The sequence below is a fragment of the Harpia harpyja genome, chromosome 2, assembly GCF_026419915.1.
Source record: "Harpia harpyja isolate bHarHar1 chromosome 2, bHarHar1 primary haplotype, whole genome shotgun sequence".
NCBI classification, from domain to species: domain Eukaryota; kingdom Metazoa; phylum Chordata; class Aves; order Accipitriformes; family Accipitridae; genus Harpia; species Harpia harpyja.
In genome coordinates this window covers 45,919,840-45,946,294 of record NC_068941.1, presented here as the reverse complement: position 1 = coordinate 45,946,294, position 26,455 = coordinate 45,919,840, and the positions used below count along the sequence as shown (strand labels likewise).

At 37.6% G+C, this 26,455-nt stretch overlaps 1 protein-coding gene across 3 annotated transcripts in view; it reads right to left on the bottom strand.

The window, feature by feature from the left end:
• The window catches only part of TLL1 (tolloid like 1), a 164,971-nt gene that overhangs the window by 27,651 nt on the left and 110,865 nt on the right, over positions 1-26,455 (bottom strand). For all 3 annotated transcript variants that reach the window (XM_052778705.1, XM_052778697.1, XM_052778714.1), the window contains 6 exons: positions 20,836-20,951; positions 13,023-13,125; positions 11,520-11,636; positions 10,302-10,447; positions 4,115-4,310; positions 2,553-2,678 (listed from right to left, as the gene is read on the bottom strand). In XM_052778705.1, the coding sequence (XP_052634665.1) occupies positions 2,553-2,678; positions 4,115-4,310; positions 10,302-10,447; positions 11,520-11,636; positions 13,023-13,125; positions 20,836-20,951 (804 nt within the window). The remainder of the gene's footprint in view (positions 1-2,552; positions 2,679-4,114; positions 4,311-10,301; positions 10,448-11,519; positions 11,637-13,022; positions 13,126-20,835; positions 20,952-26,455) is intronic.

The following is a 26,455-nucleotide window of genomic DNA, read 5'->3' as shown; positions in this document are numbered from 1 at the left end:
TGCCTCCCATAACCTACTAGATAGGGTCACTTCTTTGGAATAGCAGTCACGTACTCTTCAGTCACAATTACTTTTGCTGAAGTATGGATGTTCAAGTAACAGAGAAAAAAACCTATTATTTCCAAATATATGCTGAATAGTCACCTCCATATAACAGAACAATACTCTACTATGTTTGTGGATGCAGTTCAGATAGCAAAGGATAAACACATTAATCTTTTCCACCTGTGGAAATTTATTTATTTATTTATTTTTTAAAAGGAAAGTAATGGGATTTGCAGTGGTTCTCGATCACACTCTGCAGCACTGATACCATTACAGCACTGTGACAGCACTGGAAATCATCCACAAATCTGTTTCTAAAGAGCTGGTGGGGGAAAGCTCCACCTTCTTCCAACTGTTCTGTGCTAACGCTGAATGCTTTAAAAAATGGCTATTCCTGTCTAGCTGATGGTCTCACACACTACATCTCCTTCATCTAACACACCTGGGAGAACTCTCCAGTTTCTGTGTCAGGGCTCATTTGGCCAACTCAGACACATACCAGTCTTCCTCCTGGCACCAGGCTTTCCATGCTGAAGACTTCTTGGTATACATGTAAAGGATCTGACTGGGGTGGGGGGACTAACACCCTGGGTCACACCCCAGTGTGTAAAAAAAAAAAAAAAAACAGGCACAGGTTTAGAGGCTGCACTCAGATGACACAAGCTGTACCCCCAAATGATCTAGTCTGGGTCAGGACAACTACTGCTAGTTTTCAATTTCTGCTTTTCAATGTCACTCCATTGTTCCTTGAGGCAATGGTAGGAAATGTGGAAATACTGGGAAAAAAAAAAAAAAACTTAAAGCTTTCTAATATGCTGCCAGCGGGGGAGATTTGAATTGGATGACTATGAAGCAATTTTCTGTGCATGTCAACACTGCAGTGAAGCATTGGGCAGAGTTTCTGAGTTAGAAGCTTCTGCTCTGGCATCATGTGTGAATTAATACAGCTAGATCACCCCTCAAATTCCCAAACTATAACTAGGATGTAATGCTCACTGTGAGTACACAGAGATTTTAATTCAGCAGTCCCAAGCAGTATCTACAGTGAGTGCTACATCATGTGGAACAAATGCATATATACTTTTAGGGATAGCCCAGGGTTTTTGCTCCATGCTGCACTGCACTACTTTGAGTGACTGCTCCTTTTACCAGAGTTGCTTTTCTGTTTGGGTGCTGGGGATGTATTCTTTCTTTATTTTTCAGAGGCAGCGGGAAGAGTTTTCTGAAAGACTGGTAATCTTCCCTAACATTCTGACTCAGGTCAGCAGGCAGACTAAACCAAATTCCCTACATAAATTTGGGCTTATGATTAAAGGCCCAGATATCAAACCTCTGTCTTCATGGCCCCCCTTAGATTAACCTCACTTTCTGCATACTGCCTAATACACAGACATCTAAATAAATTGGTTTTCCAATGTGCTCACTATTAAAGTTGGGGGCAGGGAGGGATACAACAACTGAAAAACCAACCAGCTTGATGAGAGCCACAATCTAACATGCCTGCAGTCTAGGACTATCACCACCTCACACAAACACACACACACCAAACAAACAAACAAAACCAACCCCATAGAACCAAAAGCTAAAGAACAAAAGTGCAAAGAAACTAAGCAGAATGACCCCAAAGTGTGACAAATCATGAATTAAAGCCAGGAAATTGGAAAAAAGAGAGAGCAGTGAATCGGGTCAGAAGAAAACCATAACTCTGAGCACTCCAGTTTTCAAACTCCATTCACTACTCAAACAAACAGATGAACTGAGATAAGAATAATTTGTGCTATCCCTGAATTTATTGGTGTTTATGAATAAAAACCGAAACAATAATTGGTGCATAATGATGAAAAGCTTTTGCTTCTTTCCTTTGATATGAAATATGTATAGAATGCAAAAGCTTATCTCAGTCCAATCCTATGTTTACAAGGGCTTCCACTTATCAGGTTTTTATTTCTCCAAATGATTATTTGAACACGCTTTTCTCACCCTGGAAAGTAGAATTTGTTTCCAGCAAGAAAAGTCCACAATCGGACTGGGAGTGGGGAGGATTTCTGTGAGCTTTGAGCTAGAATAAAGGATCCTGCTCTTCAAACCTGCCAGCTTCCCAGGCACACCCCAGCCAGAGGTGGTCAGAGTTAAATACTCCAATTCTGAGACAGTGGCACATTGCGCTGCTGATAATTGTCTCCCTATGCATGGTGGGAGACTTGACTTTAATGAGTATGAATAATGTAAGAAGTGGTTTGGGAAGGTACAAAGTCCTGCTTTGCATCATTCCTGATCGACTAACAGCAAAACCTGTAAAGCTAAATTAGTGACAGACATCGGATGAACATGACTGCTGTGGACAGACATTACTCTGGCACCACTACTTAAAAGGGAGCACTGGTTCTCCAGGTTGGGTTCCACAGATCTCGCACTGCTAGGACAGAGCATATGAAAGGTGTAGCATTTCATTCAAGCGATGGCACTCTGTGAGCTTTAAGAGCCCATAACACAGCAACGCACTGTACCTTCACAACTCTTTTTGTCAGGACCAAGTTCATAGCCAGGATCACAGGCGCACTGGTAACTGCCCAGAGTATTTACACAGCGCTGCTCACAGCCACCATTGTCAGGTTTGGCACATTCATCTTCCTCTGCCAAGACAGGGAAGAATGCAAAAATGTGTTAAATAATTACCTTCCTCAGCTGTAATTGCTGGATCGATATTAACCCAGAAAGCTGTATGCATGCTATTATAAGGTACACTACATAATACACTCTGGTTGCTGACTAGAGGATTTTCAAATGCTAAAGAGACCTGCAATGGAGAAAATAAAAATTTGTCCTTTGTGGGGTTTGGGTGGGTTTTTTTACAACAATACCTACTGACAGCTGCAGTCCTAATTTATAAGCACTTTGTGGGCAGCATACAATAATTCAGGCAGCCGTAATCTAAAGGTTGTATAAAGTATTGAAAGAAAGATTGAAAATCCACAGCAGGGTCACTTGAAGGGCACTTTATCTCCCACGGAATCAATTTGTGCATTATCCCGAATTCATACTCAAAAACAGATTAACAGAATCCTCAAATCCCAGGTTTTCATTCTACTGATATTAAAGGGAACAAGATGCATCAGGGATGGGGGAGGGAAAGGAATAATGTGTTATCTCTACCAGCTCTGAAGTATACCCACGAGATTCATTGTTAAAATATTCGTCAGACGTTGAAATTTTTTTTCCTTACAGGAGGACAAGTAATTTCTTAGGAATAAACCAGCTCCCACTCTCATGTCTACAGCCTTCAAGGTTATGATTGTCTACAGTGAAAACTAACAGTTAGAGTAAGAAAAGCCCCAGCTTCTGGCTTTTCAAAAGAACAAAAAGGTTCTCCTGGTGGCCTGACCTGTATTTCGGGTGTCACCATGGCCACACCACTGCTAGTGGCTTTAACTGTGCCATGGGCAGCACAGGGTAGGAATTCCACACTCCCCATGCACCAAATGCTACAGGCATAGCTGCAGTTGTATCACACGCACACATGCACACACCCTAAAACTGGAGGAAGACTGTGAGGCCGTTGGTCACTATGATTTCTCAGCTGGTTTGGTTTTTTTTCCTTGCTCAGAGAAAGTAATAAAATTGATAAAGCAGCTTAATGCAACAAATGGGTTAGAAAAACCACAACATTTAGACAAAAGAAAAACACCTTAACAGAAAAGACCCATTTGTGATTATAATATTTAACTTCATATTTGTTAACACAATGTCAAAAAAGCCGTTTTTTAACAAGATTAGATATGTTTCAAAGATGTTTCAGAACTAAGATGGTTATTTGAACCTGAGGAGAGTAGGAAGTTGCACTTAATATGTTCCTTCATTCTTTGGACATACTTTACAAGGAGATTCAAATACCTCTGCTGTTTTGTTTTGATAAAGTTGTATGCCAAGGTAAAAAATATGCTGGAGACAGTACAGAACTGATATTAGTAAAAATAGTTTGAGAAATATGTTTAATATTCTGTCATAATTTCTCTAGTACAAAAAAAGTGATAAGCAGTTCACAGCTCCCAAAATATGCTTTAACATTTACCTTTAAAAAAGTTAGCTGCAAACCCTGCTTTGTTAACAGTTCCATCAGAGACAAACTTCATCCACAGGGTATTAGAGGTAGATCTAATGTCTTCTGGCTTGTCATAGCCACAAAAGTGACCAATTAAAGGACTGTTCTCATTCGTTCCATCTCGAATTTCCAAGTAGTCATATGCACAGTTATCATGTCTTTCAATCTGTAAAAAATTGTTTTTAAAGTGACCTATTTGAACTTCACCATAAATATCAAATATCAATCAGATAATAAACAGAATAGAAATTTTTCAAAGTTAAGGTTAGGGTTCTCTGTTTAGGGTTCAAACATCAGGAAGATGGACAAGCATCACTGGACTGTTTTTAACTATACTTGTTTTCTACAAGAAAAAATTGTTAAGATGTTACACGGGACACAACAGTCTAACTGGAAAAAAGTAACTAAAAAGACACGCTCACCTCTAAGCTTCCTAATGTTCTGTCAAATTCCTCCTCTGAGTTCAAGTATAGTCCTCTTTTCTCATGTACACTTAAGTATACAAGATTAATGGTTCAACAACTAAACAGGTCAGAAATATTAGTTGGTTTTGAAATATTAAAAAGCTCAATTTTGATTAATATGAATAAGATTTTTTAGACACTATCAACCTGTGCTATTTCAGGTGGTGATCAATATATTATCTTCTTCCTTTATCCTCAACACAGTGCAAAATTTTATCTTTGTCGCTACCCACTGATGTTGCAGGGTAACTGTAAAAAATTACAGTGCATTAAGAGTTTGGGGCATCTCTAGAATTAGATCCAAACACACTTCTAAAATTATCAGCTCTTAAGTAGCCAATAGAACAGATGAGAAAAAAAAAATCATCATTATTTTTCTGCAGCTGAAGTGCCTGGCTTCTGTTGCACAATTCCTAATTTCAGTTGTCTTCTTTTGACTTTCTGGATCAATGAGTGAATAGTTGCCGTACTGATGGAGAAACCTACTGAAACTAGAACAACTGAAAATGTCCCTCTCATTTAAACGTCCTGCTGGATGACATCCAGACATAGACTAATATGTGAGAGGACATGTGTGCATTTCTACTTGGGTAGCAAGCCTTGTGCTCTTTACATAATAGTATTTGCAGAGTCAGAGTGGGAATTGCACGAAAGAAGAAAGCAGTAGCAGCCCAAATATGATCCTATCCTGAGCCTAGATAATTTATGGTGCCTGTCTTTATTGAGAGAGTATCTTTCCTAACAGAATTAAAAGCCCTCTTATCTGGGTCATTTTACTGCAGGATTACTTCACGTTACTCAAGCAATATAGCATCTTAGTTACAAAAGAATTAACTAAATCCAAGCATTCAAAAATAATTCCACTAAGAAAGCTATTGTTCAGCTAAGTGGCTGAATTGTGAGGTAGGGTTGGGGGGATGGGGGGTGGGACCACAGTCAGGGTGAAGGGGTTGGAGAAGCCTCAAATTTAATTCAGCACATCCAAGTTCTGTTAAAATGACAATTCAAAGCCAAACCAAACCTAGAAAAATCCACATCTTATCTCCAGACAGAGTTTTTCTTGCCCGTAAGCTGCACAGTTAATACAAGTGGCTGCTGGCACTCTGCTCTAATTGTGCATTATAACCAACACTAAGCTCAGTAACCACCACAGACTAAGGAGCTTTCATTTAGCACATTAGGATTTCTGTTTCTTTTATGTAAGAGGAAAAATTGGGGGAAGGGACCGTTTGATTTTATTTCATTTTAATGGCATCAAAATATGGCACACACAAAATTTGTCTGTCTTCTTTCCAACTTTCCAATTCTTCAAGCATTTACATACGTAATTTTCTCCCACTCACTTCTCTGGCACAATCCATATTGCCATTTACTGTAATTTCTTAGCTGTTTGCTCAGGAATTGCTTTGGGCCAAAGTTTGGGAAATGAGTGAGAAAAGTCATGAAGATCTGGGATGCAACCACCTATTGTTGACTTCAATGGCAAGTGTATGTTTGCAACTAACGTGGTCAGACATGTGTCTACCTGAGCACTGATAAATTTTTGACGCTGTATTAATGATTCCAAATTTTCATTAATCTAAATAATAAAGTTTAAACACAGGAAATCATATTCCAATCTGAAACAAAGTCTGCCTTGTTATCTCAGTAAAAATCATATTGCACTTTGATGTAGAAAAAAGTGACCTGGTCCAAAGCCTACTAATATCAATGAAGAAATTGTGTATTTTCCCCACACGTCTGTGGTCATTTCACTACTCAAGACTTTTAATTAACATCTGTTTTTTCCACGTTTCCATGTTCTATGGGACAATATGGAAATTATGATTTTTCACAGGCCATGTGCAGCTCTGAGTTACACGTACCAAATTCCCTTTGAGGTGAATTGTTAGTTTCTTTTCTGAGAATCACTCTATTTTTGGCAGAAGACAACAGCTAAAAATACATTTTGTATCACAGTAAGTTGCTAAACTTCCTAAGACTATAAAGACCAAACAACTTACAAAGTGCTATTGATTTTCAATAAAACAATTCGAAAGGTGGTCATTCTACCATATTAATTTATTTTTAGTGTACTACTACTGCGAGTGATGCCATTATTATTATCAATATTATTATATTAAGTGATTAAATTGTTACACCTATATATAAACTAACAGATAAATATTGTGGTTTTGAGAAATGGTAACCGGTGTTAAGGTGCTTGGTAACCAATGAAAAAGAACTAGTACAAAATGTGCATTGCTTATCTGTACCTCAGTTTTTAAGATGTCATGGTACTGTCATCTGGGAACACTGCCATACAAGGATCTATTACACTTGCAATAGTTCTTATTCTTCCTACTACAAGTGTAGAAAATCTCCTGAAGTTAATGAAAGGACTTCCAGTGAGTTTAGCTGTAACTGGGCTGATCCTGCAAACCTTATTTACTGGAGCATTAAAATTTCACAAGATTGATATTACATGTGGATGAGGAGAAATATGCAAAATGTTAGCAAATGTAAAAATGCATAAATAAATAGGTTTTACAGAAAAATGTACTGCTTATAGGAGAATAAAAGATACTATCAGCTCCTGAAGGCCTTGGAGCAAACACAGGATTTGAGTGGCATTAGAGAACTACGTTGAGAAAATGCCAGAAAAATTCCTAAGACAGGTACATAAGGACAGGAAAACACTAAGAAATCTCCTGGTGAAATGGAAAGCCAGAGACATTCTCAACATCCATTCTCAAAAGAAAATTCCTTGTACATTGTTTCAGTTTTGAAAAAAACAATTACTTTAGACTAAAATATGTTTGGTTAAAAATTCCAGACTACCTTTGTTTTGTAGCACTCCCCCAACAGAAAAAATATATATATATTAAAAAAAAAAAAGGAAGAGAAGAGGATTTGAAGAGCAAATCTGGGAGGCATGATATTTCAGGAGAAAGCTCCCAATTACTTCTTGTCATTATTAATTTATTTGTTGATGGAGTCAAATTCCAGTACAGGTAAACATATCTGACTCAGGTCACAGACTTCAGTCATAAAAGGTGGGATATATGCCTAGTGGAATCAGAAGATCAGATAAATTTTATTCCCTGACTTAAATAAAAATAATTTAAATGAACACTATCTGCACAAAGATTAAGAGGGCCACTCAAATGAGGAAGATTAATATGGCTCAGCTCTACAAACTCTCTGGATTGTCTTAGCTGGTAAGACCGTGTGCCAACAGAAGTTCTTTAAAAAAAAATAAATACAAGGACTGCTAATTTTCAAAGAAAAATGTAATAAAGGTGGTTATAACAATGAAGCAAAAAGATGGAGTTACCAGTCCCAACATCCCTGCTGCCATCTAGATACTGGAAAGTGTGGCTGCCCATCAGGCACCCAAATAAGAAAGGGTAATCCCACACTCAGTGGAAAATGCACTGCCCGCAGCAGGCAAAACAAGATGACTCATTGATACAGTTTGAAATTCTCAGCTTCCCTAGTGCTTTCATTTCAAAGTGAAGGTTATTTATACAGTTATTTTTTCTAGCATTACATATGGATAATGAGAATTCCTCTTACTTAACTGTACCTTTCAAACGACAGAGAAGTAATTTTCTCACAAACACGCTGCAATAACTCTTTGGCCTGACATTTACTTTTTTTGATCTCAGCTGGCACGAAGAACTATGATTCTTAAACAACTTTTTGTTTTACTGGGCAGTGCACCAAGGATTCAGTCCAGAGAGGGACTTCGTACCAAAAACCAGAACACCTACGTTCAGGCGCTTGGACCTGAAATGGAAATCAGACCCAATGGTGAATGTCTAGGCAAGGCACTTGAGAGTGGTTTCCAAAGCAACTCTCACTCTCAGTGGGGAGCCCTGTGGACGAGCCAGTAAGAAATGCTGCGAGGACAGATATAACAGAAGTTTTGTGCCTTTCTGGGGCACCTCATTTGGTGCTCAAGGGCATCTTGCCACTCTGGAATCACAGCTCAGACTCTCCCTGGAAAAGTATGTACCTTTCAAGTCCCTACTGTTAGAATTTTTTTTTTTTTCTTTCAAAACACATCTTGCAGAGGCACTAATTTGAGACTAGCACTCAACTATGCTTCTGCTCAATTTCCTCTTTCTTCTTATGAGGTGTCAGTCCACGTGTTTCACCTCTAGAGAGTGCCATAATACTAAATAGTCTGAGGGAAAAAAATAGACATTTCTTCTTACAGCCTTAACCCCTAGCCTACTAAATTGTGCTCTCATTTGCTGCTCCTTTGCTTCTGATTGTTTTCTATATGGTGAGGCATGAACATGCCATCTTCACACTTGCAAATAGTCCATAATTTGGTGATTAGAAAAAGGTCCTGGAAGATAAGAAGAGATGGAAGTTTGATTCTCCCAGAGGTGATATTGAACTGGGGTCAATTCAAGCAATAATGTACCGTGCATCTAAACCAACGCTGAGCATCTGCATGGAGATCAAACACTCTGGCAACTCCCTTATGCAGAGGCATAGCGCCATTTCTCTAGGGATCACACTAAAAAATACCAAGCACCAATGGCAGACTAGAAAAGCTCCATATCTAGTCAGTAAATTATATAAAGTTACTGAAAACATTGTTCATTTTCAACAGTGCTTAAAAAGAGAGACTGACATACTCAGTTAAGCAGTCTTGAGCCAGGCCATGCAGAGTCTGAATAGTATTTGGAAAACTCTTTGGGCAGGGAGACCTGACCTTGTCTGCACTAGACCCAACATTAATTCAGGATATGAAAAAGGGAAAATGGAGTAGAATCTGTGAAATTATTAAAACTCTGTTGTTTATATTCATAATTGCTGATAAAGTCCCAAGCCCTTGTTATCTCATACTCAGACCTTTCATCAGTGATAGCAAAAATGTGCCATACCTATGAAGTCTGTCAGTAAGACTAAAATTACAGGTTGAAAGTTATATCTGTATTTACTATACCTGTGTTTATATTTATGTGCACCATAAAGCCAAAAAGTTTAGATTTTAAAAAAGTGTTCACGTCATTACTGCTGAAGCATATTCAAATAAAACAAGTGAACTCAAAGTATGTTACTAAATTTATCTACAAGCTTCAAGCCAGTGTATCAGTATGCATAAAAAGACATATGAAATATTATTTTTCTTTGTTACACAATAGTTTACTGCTGTTTAGCAAATTTATACACAAAGTGATGTACACTAAAGACATGCAAGTATGACTCACCATGGCTTTTTTCTTCCCTCTCTAAATATAGGTTTCCTTCTCTAAATAAAGGTTTGTAAACTGAATTTAAGTAGGCTCTTTTTTTTTCCTTTCTTCTCAAAACAGAAGCCAAAACCCACAGTGGTTTCTTTCCAGATAGACATTCCTTTTTAACAATAAGATTTAGCAAAGATAAAAAATCCCAATTATCTAACAGAATATTAAAGCAGCCTTGCTGAACTGGATTATGTATTTGCTAAACCTGTGACTATTGTCAGTACGTTAAATGTTCTACTTCAAATAGCATAAAAAGACATGAAAAACCTGTAATCTTCTTGAAAATATTTGCAGAAAGGAAGGTTTCGTGGAGAGTAGAATTGGATTCTGGAGCTTATTTTTCATAGGGAATTCTTAAATTCATGCACAGGTTTAATGAGGATTCCCTTAAATGTCACTGTCACTTATCCACTAGATGCTTTTCTGAGATCAGTTAAAAGGCTTTACCTCAAATGCTTGAAAGGTTAATCCTACATTGTAGTTTTCTGACACTGTTATTTTCCACACACATTCCTTCATTGGTCTGTAGTCATCAGGATAATTGGGAGACTGGATCTGGCCTTCATTTTTGTGGATTTCACCTCCACATATAGCTGATAAAAGCATAAAATTCTTATTGTCAGTAATGACATTTTCTATTCCCCATGCCCAAACTGACATTTTATGCTTCCCTTTTTAAAATTAATGATAAGCTTATTCTGGAGAAGACTTAAAAAGTCTACCAAGGACAAATTATTGAAAACACAATCCATTTAAACCACTACATGTATTTCAGTTAGAGAATATAATTCAGCATTTCTAGCAGCTCTAAACAAGTCTCCAATGTTCAGGAAGACTTTGGAATCATGGATAATCTGAATTTAGACATTTTACAGAATATATTTAAAAGGTCAAAATAATCAGATTTTACTTTTTTTTAACCTTTGAAATATATTTAATAAACATTCTTCATTAATATTTACTAACCTTTAGAAAGAGACAAATGAGAGAGAAAAATCTCATATTTTATAATGACCTATGCATTTTAATCTACCGTTTATCACTTCAAGTTTACACTGAATTTGAAGAAACAGCTAATATAAATAAAAAATATTTTCATGAAAAGTAAATGCACTTTTCAAGGTCCATACTGGTAATCATGTAAAGATCTGTGAATATCAACTATATCATACAGTTTACTACCATAGATTCAATATTTAAGAAAAGAGGCTCTATTTTAAACAGGTGAATGTTGACTTGCTAATATACTCAGTGTGTGGGAGTGTCTCTATTAAGTAATCCCAGAGCATATGGAAAACTTTAGTCAGATTTTTCTGAAGAATAAACAGAAAGTACTCAAAAAAAAAAAATCTTTCCACACACTAAGCACAAGAACATGCACATTTGGTTAATTAAACGACTGGTAAAAAATGCTTATGAATATTATCAGTGGTATCCCTGGAAAAGAGGTCATCTGAAATCTGATCATGGGAAGAGTTTCAAAATGTCCTGTCTAGTCAGCTAACACCTACTGTCTCTTTTAGTAGTAAAATACCGATTTCATATCAGGTTATTTCTGACGGTTTTGGTTTTTGTTTTTGGTTTTTTTTTTTTAAATAGCAGAAGGTATCCGGTTAATAGTTTTCCTCCATAATCAAGACATTTTTAATGCTATAAGAGGCTTACCTTCATAAATTGCTGCAAAACCTTTCCCAACCCAGTTGCTGCTGCTGCGGAACTCAATCCACATCCTGCTGTCAGAGGATGCGAGGACTTCTGGCAGTTTGTCACCACAAAACCTGCCTAAAAACATGCAACCAGTAACTGCATTTTCTGCCGCCTCTGAAGCCAAACGCTGCAAACATTTATACAAGTGTTTAACATTATAAACAGGAGTAGCATAACCAACTCAGTGGAACTATTCACACGCTTATGGTTAAGCACATGTGTTTCTGCAGATCAGGACCTAATACACAAAGATTTTATTATAAAGCTTTCAGTACTTCTTTTCATGGCAGTCAGGCTCACAAGTCTAAGTATAAAACCTTAGGGGAATCAATTAAAAAAATTATTGTTATAGATTGTTTCTATACATACAAACCCAGGCATTTTGGAAGGGGAAAGTGAGTACTAATCTTAAGAGAGGAATATAATCTAGGCCACAGTAATACTGCTCATTGTATCTAAGGACCAAAGAGATTTAAAAACTAACATCCAAATGACCCTGGACTGTATTATCCTCTTGAATTCAGCCTACATAGGTGAAATTTCTGTTTGTCTAGGTGATAGAGAAGGGAACAGGAGAAAAGTATAATTACTGGGTGGTCTGAATTGTTTCTTCTTTCTGTTCTTTGTAAGGCCAAGAAAATAGGCACTACTGTTAAAAAGCTGTCCTCTGCATCTGCTTCCTTTCCTTTCTGTTTTGCTGGTTTTAAATTATGGACGTTAGGACACTAACAAATAGTTTTAGTCTTCATTCTAAAAACAACAACAAAAACTGACCCAAGAAGTTAGAGGTGTTCATGTTTCCTATGCTCTGAAATCCCCAGTTTCAATCAGAGAAGATCATTATGGCGTGTGAAATCTCCCCACCAACCCTCTGATTCAAGAAAAGGATGGCTGCAGCTTTCTGAGTATTAGTTGCAACTCTAAGACTTAGTTCATTATTGCTTTGCATGTCTTTTCTCTGCAAGGGCAGGGAAGGACATGCAAAGAAGAAATAGAAGTAAACTTCATAATTTTAAAAGTACAGCAACAGAGCTCATAAGCACAACTCTACAGTGGGTGCTCTCAACCACACTGCATGTGCTCATCACACGCTCTGTGGATTTCCCATCACGTGCTCTACAGATTTGTCTGTATACTATTTCCCCATTTCTGTGAACAAAACTATGGCAACTTCATATTTCAATACACATAAGCAAAGCAAAAAGTTGCACATTTTGTAGTTTTCATCTTTCCACACATGCAGCTGAATAACAGCTAGCTGCAATGAAAGGAAGGCTTGAGGCTTGAAGTCAAACAAACAACTTATTTGAGGCCATTTAGAGTTTTTTCCCACCCTCAAGTTTAAATACATTCTGGGCACCTAAAAATCAAGAGGTTTGTTGTGGGTTCAACATCAAGCAAGTCCACTGAACTCAATGAGTATGGTAACTATGGACAGTGCAGCATTCAACAGTTGCATACCAAGCAGAGGTGATTTTCTCCAGTAGCCATCTCTTACTTCAATATAGTCGTACCAACAGAGACTGCTCTTGTAAAGGTCCATGGTGGTGAAGTTTAAAACAATCTGCAATCAGAGGAGAACACCTAATTAAATCACATGTGTTTAATACTAGAAAATGATCACAACAATATTCTGCAGAACTGAAGCCAGGGTTGTCACCTCTAACAGGATTCCAACTACTTAGACATTTAATTAACCTCTCCTCAATTATTTCTTAGAGTAAGTAAAAGTTGTTTGGGAACATTAAAGGTTTTTTATTTAATCTTACATATTTGAGCAGATTCAAGACAGACTACTCACATTTAATTGCTTACAGGGAGCTTTTTACTGAGAAATAAAAATTTGAGAATGCTAATAAGGTAAAATAACGTGCTAATATAATTTTGTTATTTGAGAATTCTCCTGCCAATTCCTCTTCCATTACATTCTGACTATAATCAGCATTGATAGCTGTTAAAAAAAAAAAAAATTGTTGTTTTATTTTGGTTTGTGTCTCCTACGACTGTTTTGACAAGACAATTTACTTTCAGACAAGTTAAATATTGACAATGGTAGACAGTAATGCTGAAAGCAATATCACTAAAACAAGTGGTACACAGTCCCTTAATGACTCTTAACAAAACTATAATAAAGCTTTTTATACAGAAATTTGAGTTCCATGCATTTCTGGAACTTTCAAACTTGGACTCCCAATTTTACTGAGCATACCTATACATAGGCATATTTGCAATACTTAATATCAGGACTACCCTAGACCATTACATTATCCCACTTTGGTTTAAAAATATTAATCCTAAACTGCCATAAACTTACACTTTCAACACAGGAGCAGGATTCATCCTCGATTACAGGATGACACAATAGCTACAGTTTGGACCCTGACTGACTGGGACAGTCTTAGCATCCTGTCCTGCAATTTCAGGGATAAGTCCAAACAACAAGATTAAAAATAATTCATAATTTATATTATAAAATCATATTTATATTATAAATAATTTCAAATTCATAGCCTTTCATTGGATTTAGGTGTATTTCGAAAAAGAATTCATCTTCTTCCAAATCAGTTCCTCAGTGTAGATTAATAAATATTTCAACCTAACTGAAAATCTTCTTTATTCACATATGAGCATAGAAGTGGTTTTATTTTTAGCTTTGACTCTAGGAACTCACAATCAAAACCTGCTATTATAAAGCAAACAGGAATTGCTGCACGGTAGCAACTATCTCACACTGCAAAAATATATCTCCATGGCAGCCTATGAAGCAGCTGTGAGTGTTGGTTGAAAGGAGAGGAATTTACCCTTAGTCCAGCTGCAAGGAGGAAATAGAACACCATAACTGGATAGTCAGACGGGATGGGTTTACTTCCATCTCCTCTGAAGGCACCATGTGTCTCTTCAACCACAACATAGTACAATATTAAACCAGAAAGGTGGAACTTTTTCAGACTGCTCGATTTTAAGAAGATAAAACTATTAGCTATTGGGGGAAGCTAACTTAAAGATAACATAAAGCTCAGCGGTTTGGGTGTGTAGGTGGTAGAGTGTCATGGTAAGACTCTTCTCCAAACAATGCAAAATGGAGACAATCTTTCAGAGCAAAACACTATGTGTCTTAATATTAGGCTAGCAGGGGTTTTGCTTTCACTTACTTTCCACAAAAAATAACTAAGTACCTCGATACGAGCAACTACATTCTCAAAAATCTCTTTTGTTTTCAGTGGAGAATGGGAAACTTTCTGACTTAATCTTAAAAGCTGTTTCTTCCCCTATACCCTAGTGCTGACACTACTGATCGTTTGGGTTCTAGACCAAGCTCACACATGATTCTATTCAGCTTTCGCCTTTACTACCATGATGCCATGGGAAACAGAAAACATCTATAAGGCTACACATAAAACCCAACAGCCAGAAGTCCTGTACAGTGAGGTACATTATGCCAGCAGCCACAGCCTTGTGGGATGAAGGTATGGGACACGAAGCATGGTAAGGACCATCAGGACAGCACTGAATAAATGCATACCTGTTCTGATGGTTGAGTACGGCCAAGCATTTATATCCACAAGCTGCTAATGCATCCACAAAACCTGCAAAAGCATTGCTTGAACAGCAGTCTGCTCTAGCACTGTTCTCTCCATGGGAGCATCCTGCAAGCACCTTTGGTATGTTTTTAGTGTAGCAGATGCAACAAATATAGCCTACCCTCTCTCTTTTGGCCCCTTCCTTCTGTCATTTTAGGGCCACAAAGGGAGGCAATAATTTAATCGCAGATCTATATGCAAAGAATATCTGCTTCAATGTTAGTTTGATACTTTGGAAATATATTTAGGTAATATTAACTCATGTCCAGGCTGCCATTGGCACTTTGAATTATAAAGACCTATAACAATGAAAAATCATCAAATTATATTGTAGGCTTCCTTCCTGAGCTCAGAGATGAAAATGGACTAATCTGAAATCAGACACAACTGCTGTGCAATCCCTTCTTTTTGTTGCAACAGAAATTACAGTAGAAATGAATATATTTAAGGAAAACATGTTCCTTATACTGAAAGGTTTGCAGTAATAGATATTCTAATACCTTGAACTGTTTTTCAATGTAGCTACCCTTTCCCTGAACTTTGAAAAAAAAAAAGCAAATAAAGTCCTAATGAAAAAAACAGTTTCAATTAATATCTTGTATTATGTAGACAGGGGAAGTGTTCATAAGCATGGAATTTAAAAAGATAATGAAATGCTCGCCCATTTAATCATTCAGCAAATTAGAACAATAAAGTTTTTATATAGAAAATACATCAAATCAGTGCTTTTACAGCTAAGGCAGGTAGGGAATTGGGGGCGGGGGGAAGGAGGGAGTATTGCTTGTGTCTTTTGGGAGGTTTTTGTTTGGTTTTAGTTTTGTTTTGTTTTGTTTTTTTTAAAGCCAGTAAGGAAATCGTCCAGACAGTCCACTGTTGAACTCCAAGGATTTGAACTTCCAACTCTGAGACATCCAAGATTTGATTCTAGATCCCCTATATCTCTGCAAGTTCTGTAAGTTAGACTTTAAAACTCCTTTCCCATTTCGGATGTGGCTAGTCAGGTTAAATAGAACAAATTTCAACAGCAGAGGGACAACTAGAATGATTCAAGTAAGCACAGCACACACTTTGGATGCACTCTCAGCAGAGCAAGCACTTCAATCTGCGTTTCTACCCAACAACCTCTATCTTCAATCCAACTATTAAGATACATCTCTCTTCAGATAGTTCTCATTTCTCCCTTGCCAGTTTTTCACCAGGGCCTTGGTGGAGAATGATTTTTTTTTTTTTTTAATTTTGCAAAACAGGAAGAATGTTTTCTTTCCAGTGTTACTGAGAAAATTGACATAAAACCTTCAATGCCATACTACTCAGTTTCCAGACTATTGAACTGTTTACCTAAAAATGCCATGCATCAAAGCATTAGTTGATCCTCTCAGCTGTCATTCACTAGGTTACTGTGGTTTTGTCCACCCGCAGGCTCTCATGCTTCTTTTAGTCTAACTGCAGCACCTCCTGTTTCGACTTCCCTGTCTTATTTCCTGGATGCAGACTTCCTGTGCCATTCCTTCCCAGAAAGGGAACCTCACAACTCACCTCTTTGCTTTTGCCTACAGCTACACCTCTCAAACTTCTTCTACCTTATGTGCACCCTTTCCCACATGTCTAACCCACAGGGCATTTGGACTTTACTATTCAGGCACTCCTTCAGGAACATGTACTGAAGAATTAAATGCACAAATATTATCAGAATTCCAAAACCACCTACTTACCATGTTATTCTCCATGAGAAATATGCAAATCTGGCTAAAAGTACAATCATTCATACGCTTCCCCATGCTTCAGTTTTTTTATTACATTTCCAAGTGCAGTTTGAATCTATCTCTCAGGATGGCAGAGACGTCCTGTATATTCTCTCATTCACACAGCAATTCTGTCTGTCCTTTGCAGGCTGTTTCTTCAACTTGTCCTTCAAATAAAGAGGCCTCACCAGCTACAAATTTTTGTTCTTCTCCTCCGCTCATCCACTTTGCAGTTAAGATTCCTTCTAAACTCTTACCTTCTTTTTTTTTTTTTCCTTAGATTATCAGACCATAGGTAGGTATTTCTGTTTGTATCTAGCCATAATACCTGAAAAGCCTACTGCCCTCAGCAGCTCCTTGTTCTTTTCCACCCATGCCCACCTCATCCCAGCTGTGCAGGCAGAGGGGTTCACAAGGGGGAGCCTTTTTCTCTGCCCAGATGAGATGCAGACAGCTCGATTAAGGTCAGGTTACCTTCCACAGCTGCTTAAGCTAAACCCAGCTGTCTCTGTTGGAAGCAAGTTATGAAAGCCACAACCTATACCTCCTCCATTGGCTCAGCTATGTAGAGCCTGGAGGCCTCTCACCAGTCTAGCCACAAGTTTTCCATTTTCCATGACACAGCTGAAACATCAGATTTCTGTTTTCTGTTTGGAAATTTGCCTTTTTCCAAACCTTAGTTGCCAGGACAGAGTTGGGAAAAGGATGGTTTTACTTAGGTGTTGTCATGTCATTGTCTCAAAGTGCTGCTATCTAAATGGAAACCATTAAAATTTAATGAACCTCCTCAATGGCCCCTGCCTTTGAAACTATATGAAATAACCTTCACGGCCTTTTCTCACTCTGACATGCCAAGGTATTTGATGATACAGCAATTCCTTAACTTTGACCAGAATTCATTAGCTGTACATAAGCAGAACCCCCAATCTGTCACAGCTTGATTTCTGGTAGGGAACCAAACAAGTATAAGTATATTTAAGATTCTGATTTGCAATTCTGCAAAGTATTAAATAGAACTACAGACAAGGCAGAGCTTGTTCAAGGGGACAGGATGGCTGAAAGTCTTCACAGGAAAAACAATCAATGGGTATTTGTCAGCACAGTTAAGAAATTATTGATTACACAGCAGATTCAATTGTGCTACTGCAGCTTCAGGGAGAATATGTCATACCTCCTGCTGCCTGGGATAAGCAAGCACAAAATATATAGCAATACCAGGTAGTAGTAACTAAGTTTTCGCAGATGGCATTTTTCCCATATCAACCAAGGATTTATCTGTCCTATTTTATCATTCATGTAAAACATTAAAGAAAATTGAAAAGTAAGGTAACCTACTCAAAAAGGTGGATTAAAAAAACCCCACTGGCATAGTTGCAACTCCCTATGCCAACAAAATTTCTACACACCAGAAGGCAGGATTCACCCTGGCAGAGGGCATACAGTATTACTAACAGCACCCTCCCCCAGAGATTTTTCTGTCCATAGATATACTGTGTACAACTGTTTACCATATAGTCTTAAATCTTGAGAGAAAGTGAGAGGTGAATGAACTGCCTTGTTTTAGCAATATGCACACACATACTTTAGGTTGGGCTGGCAATTTATGATGCCTATCAATAAAAGGAATGCTGCAGCTAGTGCGTACCACTGCAGTCCCGTCCTCCATTGAATTTCCTGCCATCAAAGATCGGAAGTGTCTGTACCTGCAGAAAGCAGCATGGATAGAAGTCCTCTAAACTATGCTCAAACAGCACAATGTTAAATCTCAATAAATAAGAGACAAGAGCTAGACAATCTGGACTGGTGCTTTTTCAGTTTATTTTTAGGTGACTAAAGTGCTCACTGATGTTTCAGAACATGATGTGATGTACTTATACACACTCTAACCTCCACACAATATTCCTGAGATCTATCAGGGTCAAAGCAGCAAACAAAGGAATAAAAATTTAAATATATTTTTATTTTCCCTTCATAATGTGAATATGTTATCATCATTTACTGAGAAAATTTGGGATCAAGCATAATATGTGTCCAAGGTACAGTGATACTTGCATTAGTTAAGATTTAGACCTCATTTCTGCTATCTGCTATTCACATCAAGTACTTGCTGCAAATAGGGTCCTTTATCTCAAGACAGACAATATCCTATGAGAACAGCACTGGCAATACAGACTTTTTGAGACTAGCACAAATATCATTTACTTTGTTCTTGATGAACCATATGGAGACTATGAGAGCAGGAGGTCAGAACAGTGTCCTACAGACAGGACTTGTCACGTCAAATTTCAATTAGAAAATTCTGTTTAGTCTTTTTCCCCATTTGGAGTGGGAGGTAACATGGGAAGGGAGCCAAGTCTTCTTACATTGCTGACTTCAGGACAGGGGCTTTCCCCCATTTCACTTTCGTACAGTATAATACAGCTCCAGTGGTGGTTACAATCTCAAGACATAATGGTATTACAAATACCGTACAGTTACACTAACGTCCACAGGTAGGCTTGCATGAAGTTGGAGTATGCTATGAATACTTAAGCATGACCATTTTCTAACTCATATATTAATATTGTTTTCAAAAGCCAATAATAATTGTAGATGAATACTACAAAATTTTAATTTTTTAACTGAGGAACAGAAAAGAAACCTAAGCAATTTTTGTTGTTATCATAGCAGTGTCTAAGAAGCAACACAAACAGTGGGGACATAAAATTTTCTATCTAGATTAATTTGCATCTTTTGCGCAAACCTTCTCTTATTAATCTGTTTTCATTTGTTTTTCCCTGCCAACCTGCAGAGCCACCCACGCCCTCCCAGCACAGAGTGTGTTTATTTTCCCTCCTGTCTCTGGCTCTTGCCCAGAGGAGGGCGAACGCTTTCCAAACGACACTGCTTTCATCCCCCACAGTGGCAAATGCTCTTACAGCTCCTCAGGATCTATTAGTACATCAAGAACATATATTCTTGGTGTCTACCAGGACCTGACCTGAAAGAAACATGGAATAAAGTAATCCACTCAGGAGAAAACTATGTCCAACATGGAGTGGGAGACCACACACAAAACGAACTGAAATATCTGGGGGCAAATGCTGGGTTTTCTCTTTGGACTGTCCAGTACTGAGGCTGGTGGCTGGGTTCTATATTTCAGTCTTTAGACTGTGTTTGACTGCTTAAAATCAGCCACTGCTTCTTGTAAAGAAACTTACTTTTTTTTTTTTTCCCCCTACGTATTTTGTCTCAGGTGAAACTTCCCATCCTTCCCTCTACCCTTATTTATTTTGAGGCAGGCTTATATTTGAGCCAGTAATTTAAAACAAGATTCAGCTAGCATGTTTTGAAAGTGTACACAAGAAGAACAGGTTTTGCTTTCACTAGGATGGCACACTTCTCTCCCTGAACTGCTCTCACCAAGCCAATTTTTTTTTCCCCTAAAAATGATGCCCAGAAAGGAAAACTATACGCACTAGAACCGATACCGGGGAACACCTACAATGACACTTGCTTTACCCCACGTTATTACTGTTTCACTTTAGAAACATCTCATTCATCATACTAAGAGCTTCCTTAGGCAGAGCCCAGCTATCCATCCCACACAGCTCAGTCAGCTTGCCTGAGCCCGTGCTGGAGAAGACACCATTCAGGAGCCTGGACTACCTCTTCCACCTTTACACCGAACCACTAACTGAATTGGAAGCCAGTTTCAAAAGGATTTCATGAAGCAAACATGTAGCAGACTGAAATCATGCCTTCATTTCACATGGACAGCCACCAAATAGATGACGTGGTTCTAATGCTACAGACCAAAGTCAATAGCACATAGTTCATGGTCCTATTTGTTACGGCATACCATTGTTTTCAATTATTATGCAAGCTTTAAACTTAAATGAAAAGCTAAAGAAATGCAACATTTTATTTTGCAAATAGTATCTGTGTTTAGCTAAGGGAATGTTAAAATACCTTCTCCCCTGGGGTCACAGAGATTCTCCATATGCAGTGTGTGTAGGAAGGATAACCATTTGGAAATCCTGGAGAAGAAAAGTTGCCTGTAGATTCCTGCAGTGTTTCTCCACAGGCTGAAAGAAACAAAATACAGTAAAAATATAAAATTGAATGTGCCTAACAGAGAAAAATGCATCTTTCCAATATCTATTCAGAACACATTTAACTCACTGCAGATGAAGAATGGAAAACAGACTAGTTATTTAATGATTTATTCAAAACAATGATTTTCAGCCAGTCTGACATTCATTCAATTTTACACAGGATGTTTTTATTCCATGAACTATTTCACTTGTGTGCTGTCTGCTGACATAATCAAAATTACAGCAGTCTTAAAAATGTCATTGCTGTCAATCAACTGCAAAATTATACATATAACTTTACTTCGGTGAAAAAAGAAGTTAGCCACACCCTTAGACACATCCTTTAAGATCTAAACCAAAAGTAAAACAAAAGCTGGCACGGCATGATTGGCACCACACTGGAATTTTGTCAGTGGTTTCATTTAATTTAGTACTTTGCCCACATGAGAGACTGATCTGACCCAAACTCACTCATTTATATCGATGTAGAAAACTAAATCCTATATTCAACAAAATCTCTTGCAACAGTGACTTGTAGAGATGAGTAATAAAGCAAAGCAAATGTAAAGTCCTAAAATACCAAAGGCTTTTATATTCTTTATTATTGATGCTTTTAGCACCCATATCTCAGCTGTCAGTCATGCTACTGTCTGCTGGCAGACTGGTTAATAATTCCTCTTCACACTAAAATATAGCATTGGAAGCTCTTGCCATTCCCCACCACTAAAACTGATTCCGGTACACCTCAGTCAGTCATCTTTTTTGACTTTAATAAAGTTGTTTCACCCACCGATTTTGCAGGTGTGATACAAGAGATGTGAATTTGAGAATATTATCCCATGACTGACAGTGTAATCAGATGTGCAGTGCTTTCAAATTACAGTGCTACCACTGCCAGCAGGTGAACTACTGTATCACCAAAATCTCAATGAATTATAAATGATCTGGAAAATCTTTAAATAAAAGGGGACAACGGAAGAGATTGTATATGACAAAGACAGACAACACAGCTGTAAAGGCTGTCTTGTTAAAATGCGTCAAAAATGTAATCTGACAACTACACTGTAATATCAGGCATAAGCTACATTCAAGGCATTAAATATGCTCTCTGGCACTGAAATGCTTATTGTGATGAGGAGAGAAAAGAAAGATTGGTGCAGCACCCAAAATTTTAACATCTAAAATCACCATCACCGTGTCCTTCAGGAATGAAACAGAAAAAAAAAAAATTCTTTTCCTCCCCTCACTTAAAAAAATGTGGGTTTATCTTTAAAAAATTGCAGGCAGCCACAGCAAATGACACATACAAAAAAGGTATTCAGCACTAAATAATTATTTCTGTACAAAGCCTTTTCAGTGAAAAGGCTATATCCCTAATTAACCATGATTTTTTTCTAACACAGCAATGAATGCAAACTGAAATAAATCGCAGACTACTGTATGGGGTACCCCCAGCACTAGTGAACTGTATTGTAGCTTACAATGCATACGTAAAGCACTTAAGAGAGGGCCAAGAGAAAAACATAGTAGTCTCATACAGGAGGAGAGGAAAGCAGAGCCCAAAGAGGAGATACCCTGCGCAGCAGATGCACGCATGACTCAGATCTGCGAGGATCCAAGTATTTTGCTCACCGCTTTTAGAGCCCTCTCTTGTTCTTCCCCCCATGCATGGCTTCATTGAGACTACACGGCATCAGCGTACTCTCACAAGGCATACAACCATATTTCAAGCTTTAGTACATCTTCTGTTTGCTCTAGCTATAACTATTTCACCAACACTACAGTTACTAAGCAAGCCTTGAGCAGATGACATGACGAGAGATGGGGAATGCTGTTTGTCCATTCTTTTCTGCTCACATTGCATTTTTTTCAATTAACTGTAACTTCAACTCACAAATATTATGAAGTCATGCAATGCACACATCCACACAATATCAAGTATGTAAGCAAACCAAATGCTATCAAATATGTGGGACATACAAGATATCAGTTCAAATGCAGCCCTGCAAGAGGAGAGGAGGAAGACCCTGGAGTAGCTACCCCTTACTCTATTAAAGTCCCTAAATCACCCCTTTATAAAAGTAAACACATAATGAATTAAGCATAATAGCTTTACATTTTTTAAAACATTTAAGAATTTTTTCTCTCTTATACAGAGTGCAGGATTATTTTCTCCAAATTAATAACACTCCATGCTCCATATACAGAAGTTGTATATAGCCTTAAAACTATGGATTTTAAGTTGCAAAAGGTGCCATGGAACATAATCTTTTTCTAGGAATTACAGAATAAAGCCAGTTAATACAACAATTTAACTTCGACCCATATTAAATGCCTGGGAGCTCTCTATCAATCCAAAATTTTCATAAATATCTCTGAATTTAAGGGAAGCATAAGAAAAATTGTAATTGGATAACTTCTAATTGGATAACTTCTACTAAGAATTAACACAATTAGAATTTATAAAATATGTTTGGGCTTTATGTTTTTCACCATATTTACCATTTAATTTAAAATTCCTGGTTACTCAAGGGAACTATAACAAGAACAGCTTACACTAATCAATAGTTGAATTAATTATCTATGGGATCTGAATTCCAGGCTGGCTTCCAGAGCCGCTGTAGACAGGGTGATATTTGGGCATTTCTTGTTTAAAAGTACATTCCTCTGCAATGGGTCAATGGTAATTGAAACAGTTAAAATTCTATCAGTAGAGAATGTAAAGGTTTTCTCTGTAATTGGACTGTGGCAACTATGGTATTCATGACTAGGCTTATAAAATGGTATGTTATAAACATTTTACCGTGTAATGGTCCATTAGTAATGGAGTCCACTTTGGGAAAGAAACATAGAAGGAAAATGAGTAGTAAGGACCACTTATTTAAATTTCCTAAGAACTAATCTTAGTATATTTCATGTCAAAAGAAATTAATTACAACTTCAGTCTTACGCACCTTTGCTTTATAAAGCATTTGTACATTTTTATTCCATTGTTAATCACTAACAATGCCAATGTTTTCTCTAATGCTTTTTTTCCCCTTCTCAAATGTCATGCCTTATATCAATTTTACTAGGCTAGACCGCTTGCAGAAATGTCACTTTAGCTCACCCCACACACACACTCCAACCAAAAAAACAATCTCCTGTCTGTTTTACAGCTTGAGAAGGTTAGACTTCTGATAAGCCTTTCTGTGGCAAGGAAAGGGAAACTATTTTTGCTTCTCCTTGTAAAGATTAGCAATGCATAAAGGCAGCAGGTAGATTATATGCTTACACAAAGCAATTTCTACCAGTGAACTCTGTGGCAGTGTTTAATTACACAGCCTGTGTATAACACCTCTTTGGGTTGGCCTACACACATGGTCAAGTTCCATTAAGGATTATAATGAAATCTGCAAATGACAAAGCCCAGATCCTCCAGGACACTTAGGAAACCAACTCTCATTCCTTTGTCCATAGCACTAGCAAATACATACTGTCATATATGGCTAATTTAAGCTTACCCTTTTCCAAAGAGAATTAAGATCTTTAATACTTTTTACTTAGACCCAAGTCTGTAAAACTATCCATACATGGCATATAAAGCTGCCACAGAGCCCTACAAATACCTGGTGCTGATAATGTACTTGTTAAACAAAAAACTTAAATTAGTTTACTACAACTCAGTGTCTTACTGTTGACTTGATTCCCCTTTATAGGGAAACAGTCTTAATCTAAAAACCTTAATCCTCCTTATGTAGTGAATAAAGGCTGACTTTTGAAGGTGAACACTCTTTTCTAATCTGATAGAGGTGGGAGCAAGTTAAGCCTGGGGAACACTGAGAATAGCCCCAAAAAAGAGCCAGGCTAGGTATCCTTCATCTGCTCTCTTCCACACACACTGTCACAGACCCTGGCAATTTGTAAATTTGCTGAACTTCTTCCATGTACCTTCTCTTCCTCTGAACAGCCTTCTCCTGCCAGTCTGAGCCTCCCTTCCCATCAGTTATTCAGTCCCACTCTACCCAGTTATTTCTTTTCCTCTCTTTCTGCCTAAGAGTATCCTTCTCCATCATTTCTCTTCCTTATTCTTTTGCTCCTATAATACTACATAGGAATTTTAAATCAACTACAATTTTTATATAAAACTATAAAGGTAGACCTGTGTTGAAATTTTAGTAGCTACACCAGAAGAAAACATATTCTGTACTCCATTAGACAGTCTGAAAACTATTGTAATACATCCAGCCTTGAAGTTCAAGATCTGTTTTCAAATGCCAAGACACTCAAAGTTCAAAATAAGATTGGCAGAGGAAGGACCCTAAACTTAGTTCCTTGCTTTCTCCTTATTATTCTATCGTGTAACAATGTAACTCAGTATTAAAATGTAACAGATCCCTAACACCAATTATGTTTTCCTTCGACAAAAATCCTAAGAAAGTTTAAAACAAACCAAAACTGCTGTTGCTAGGTTGTTGAGCCCTGGCACTTACTCAGCTGATGAAAGACAGGTTATCAAATCTCATGCCTTGGCTTCACCAAGCTCAAAACTGTTCCTTGGTCACTAAGCCCTTTCCTGAATAATGACCCTGAATACCCTGACTAGCTAAACAACCCAGAAGGCTCAGCTGCTTCACAGCTGTGTGGATCAGTTTTATTCTCCAGCAGCCCTGATCTCTACTTCATGTTCACGGGCCCCAGAAAACGCAGCCGGCTTCTTGGACCAGAAACTGCTTGCAGGAATAACTAGAACTCCAAATGAAACATGCACAATACCACAAAATCCTTTATCAAAGAAGTGTGCATCTCTGGAAGATACTGATTTATTTAAGTTACTGTTTTCTGTATTTTCATTGTATTACATTTAAGGCAACACAAATGAACACATGAAACAATGCAGATGTTATTAACGTTTGAAATATTCACTGCTGTTTTATCACAAGCAGACATCATGAATAACAACTTTTGTCTGAAATAGGAAATACAGCATGCCTCCAAAAATAACAGACTGTCAGGGATTTTATTGCTATATACTACAATGATGGCACGATTCTTTTCATAAAACTGAAAGCTTAATGTCTGAATTTTCAATCTCACTATTTGCTGGAAAATTTATTAGATCACAAGTGCCATGCAACTTTCAGAGAGCTGCTTTCTTTATTGGTTGTTTAAGTTCATGTTGTGTTATTCAGTTATTCAGCTTCTATTAAAAATATTAACCGAAAACCCCAGCATGTGAAATAGTATGCTATTTAAAATTTGTAGCAAAACTTTCTGCCTTTTTCTCTCTCTTAAAACTCACTTTCTTTTATGGACTGGCTCACCTAAGTAAGGTTAGAAAACCAACGTCTTTTATCCCAAAGTTTGCCAAAGGAAAGTGCCAGAAAATGAACATGATCCTGCAACCACCATTCATTTTTATTATCCCTCTGACCTGTGTTCACCAGTGCTGCAAAAAATAGCTTACTTTTAAAGTGTGCACTACTGCTGAACAACCATGGTTTTATAATACTGTG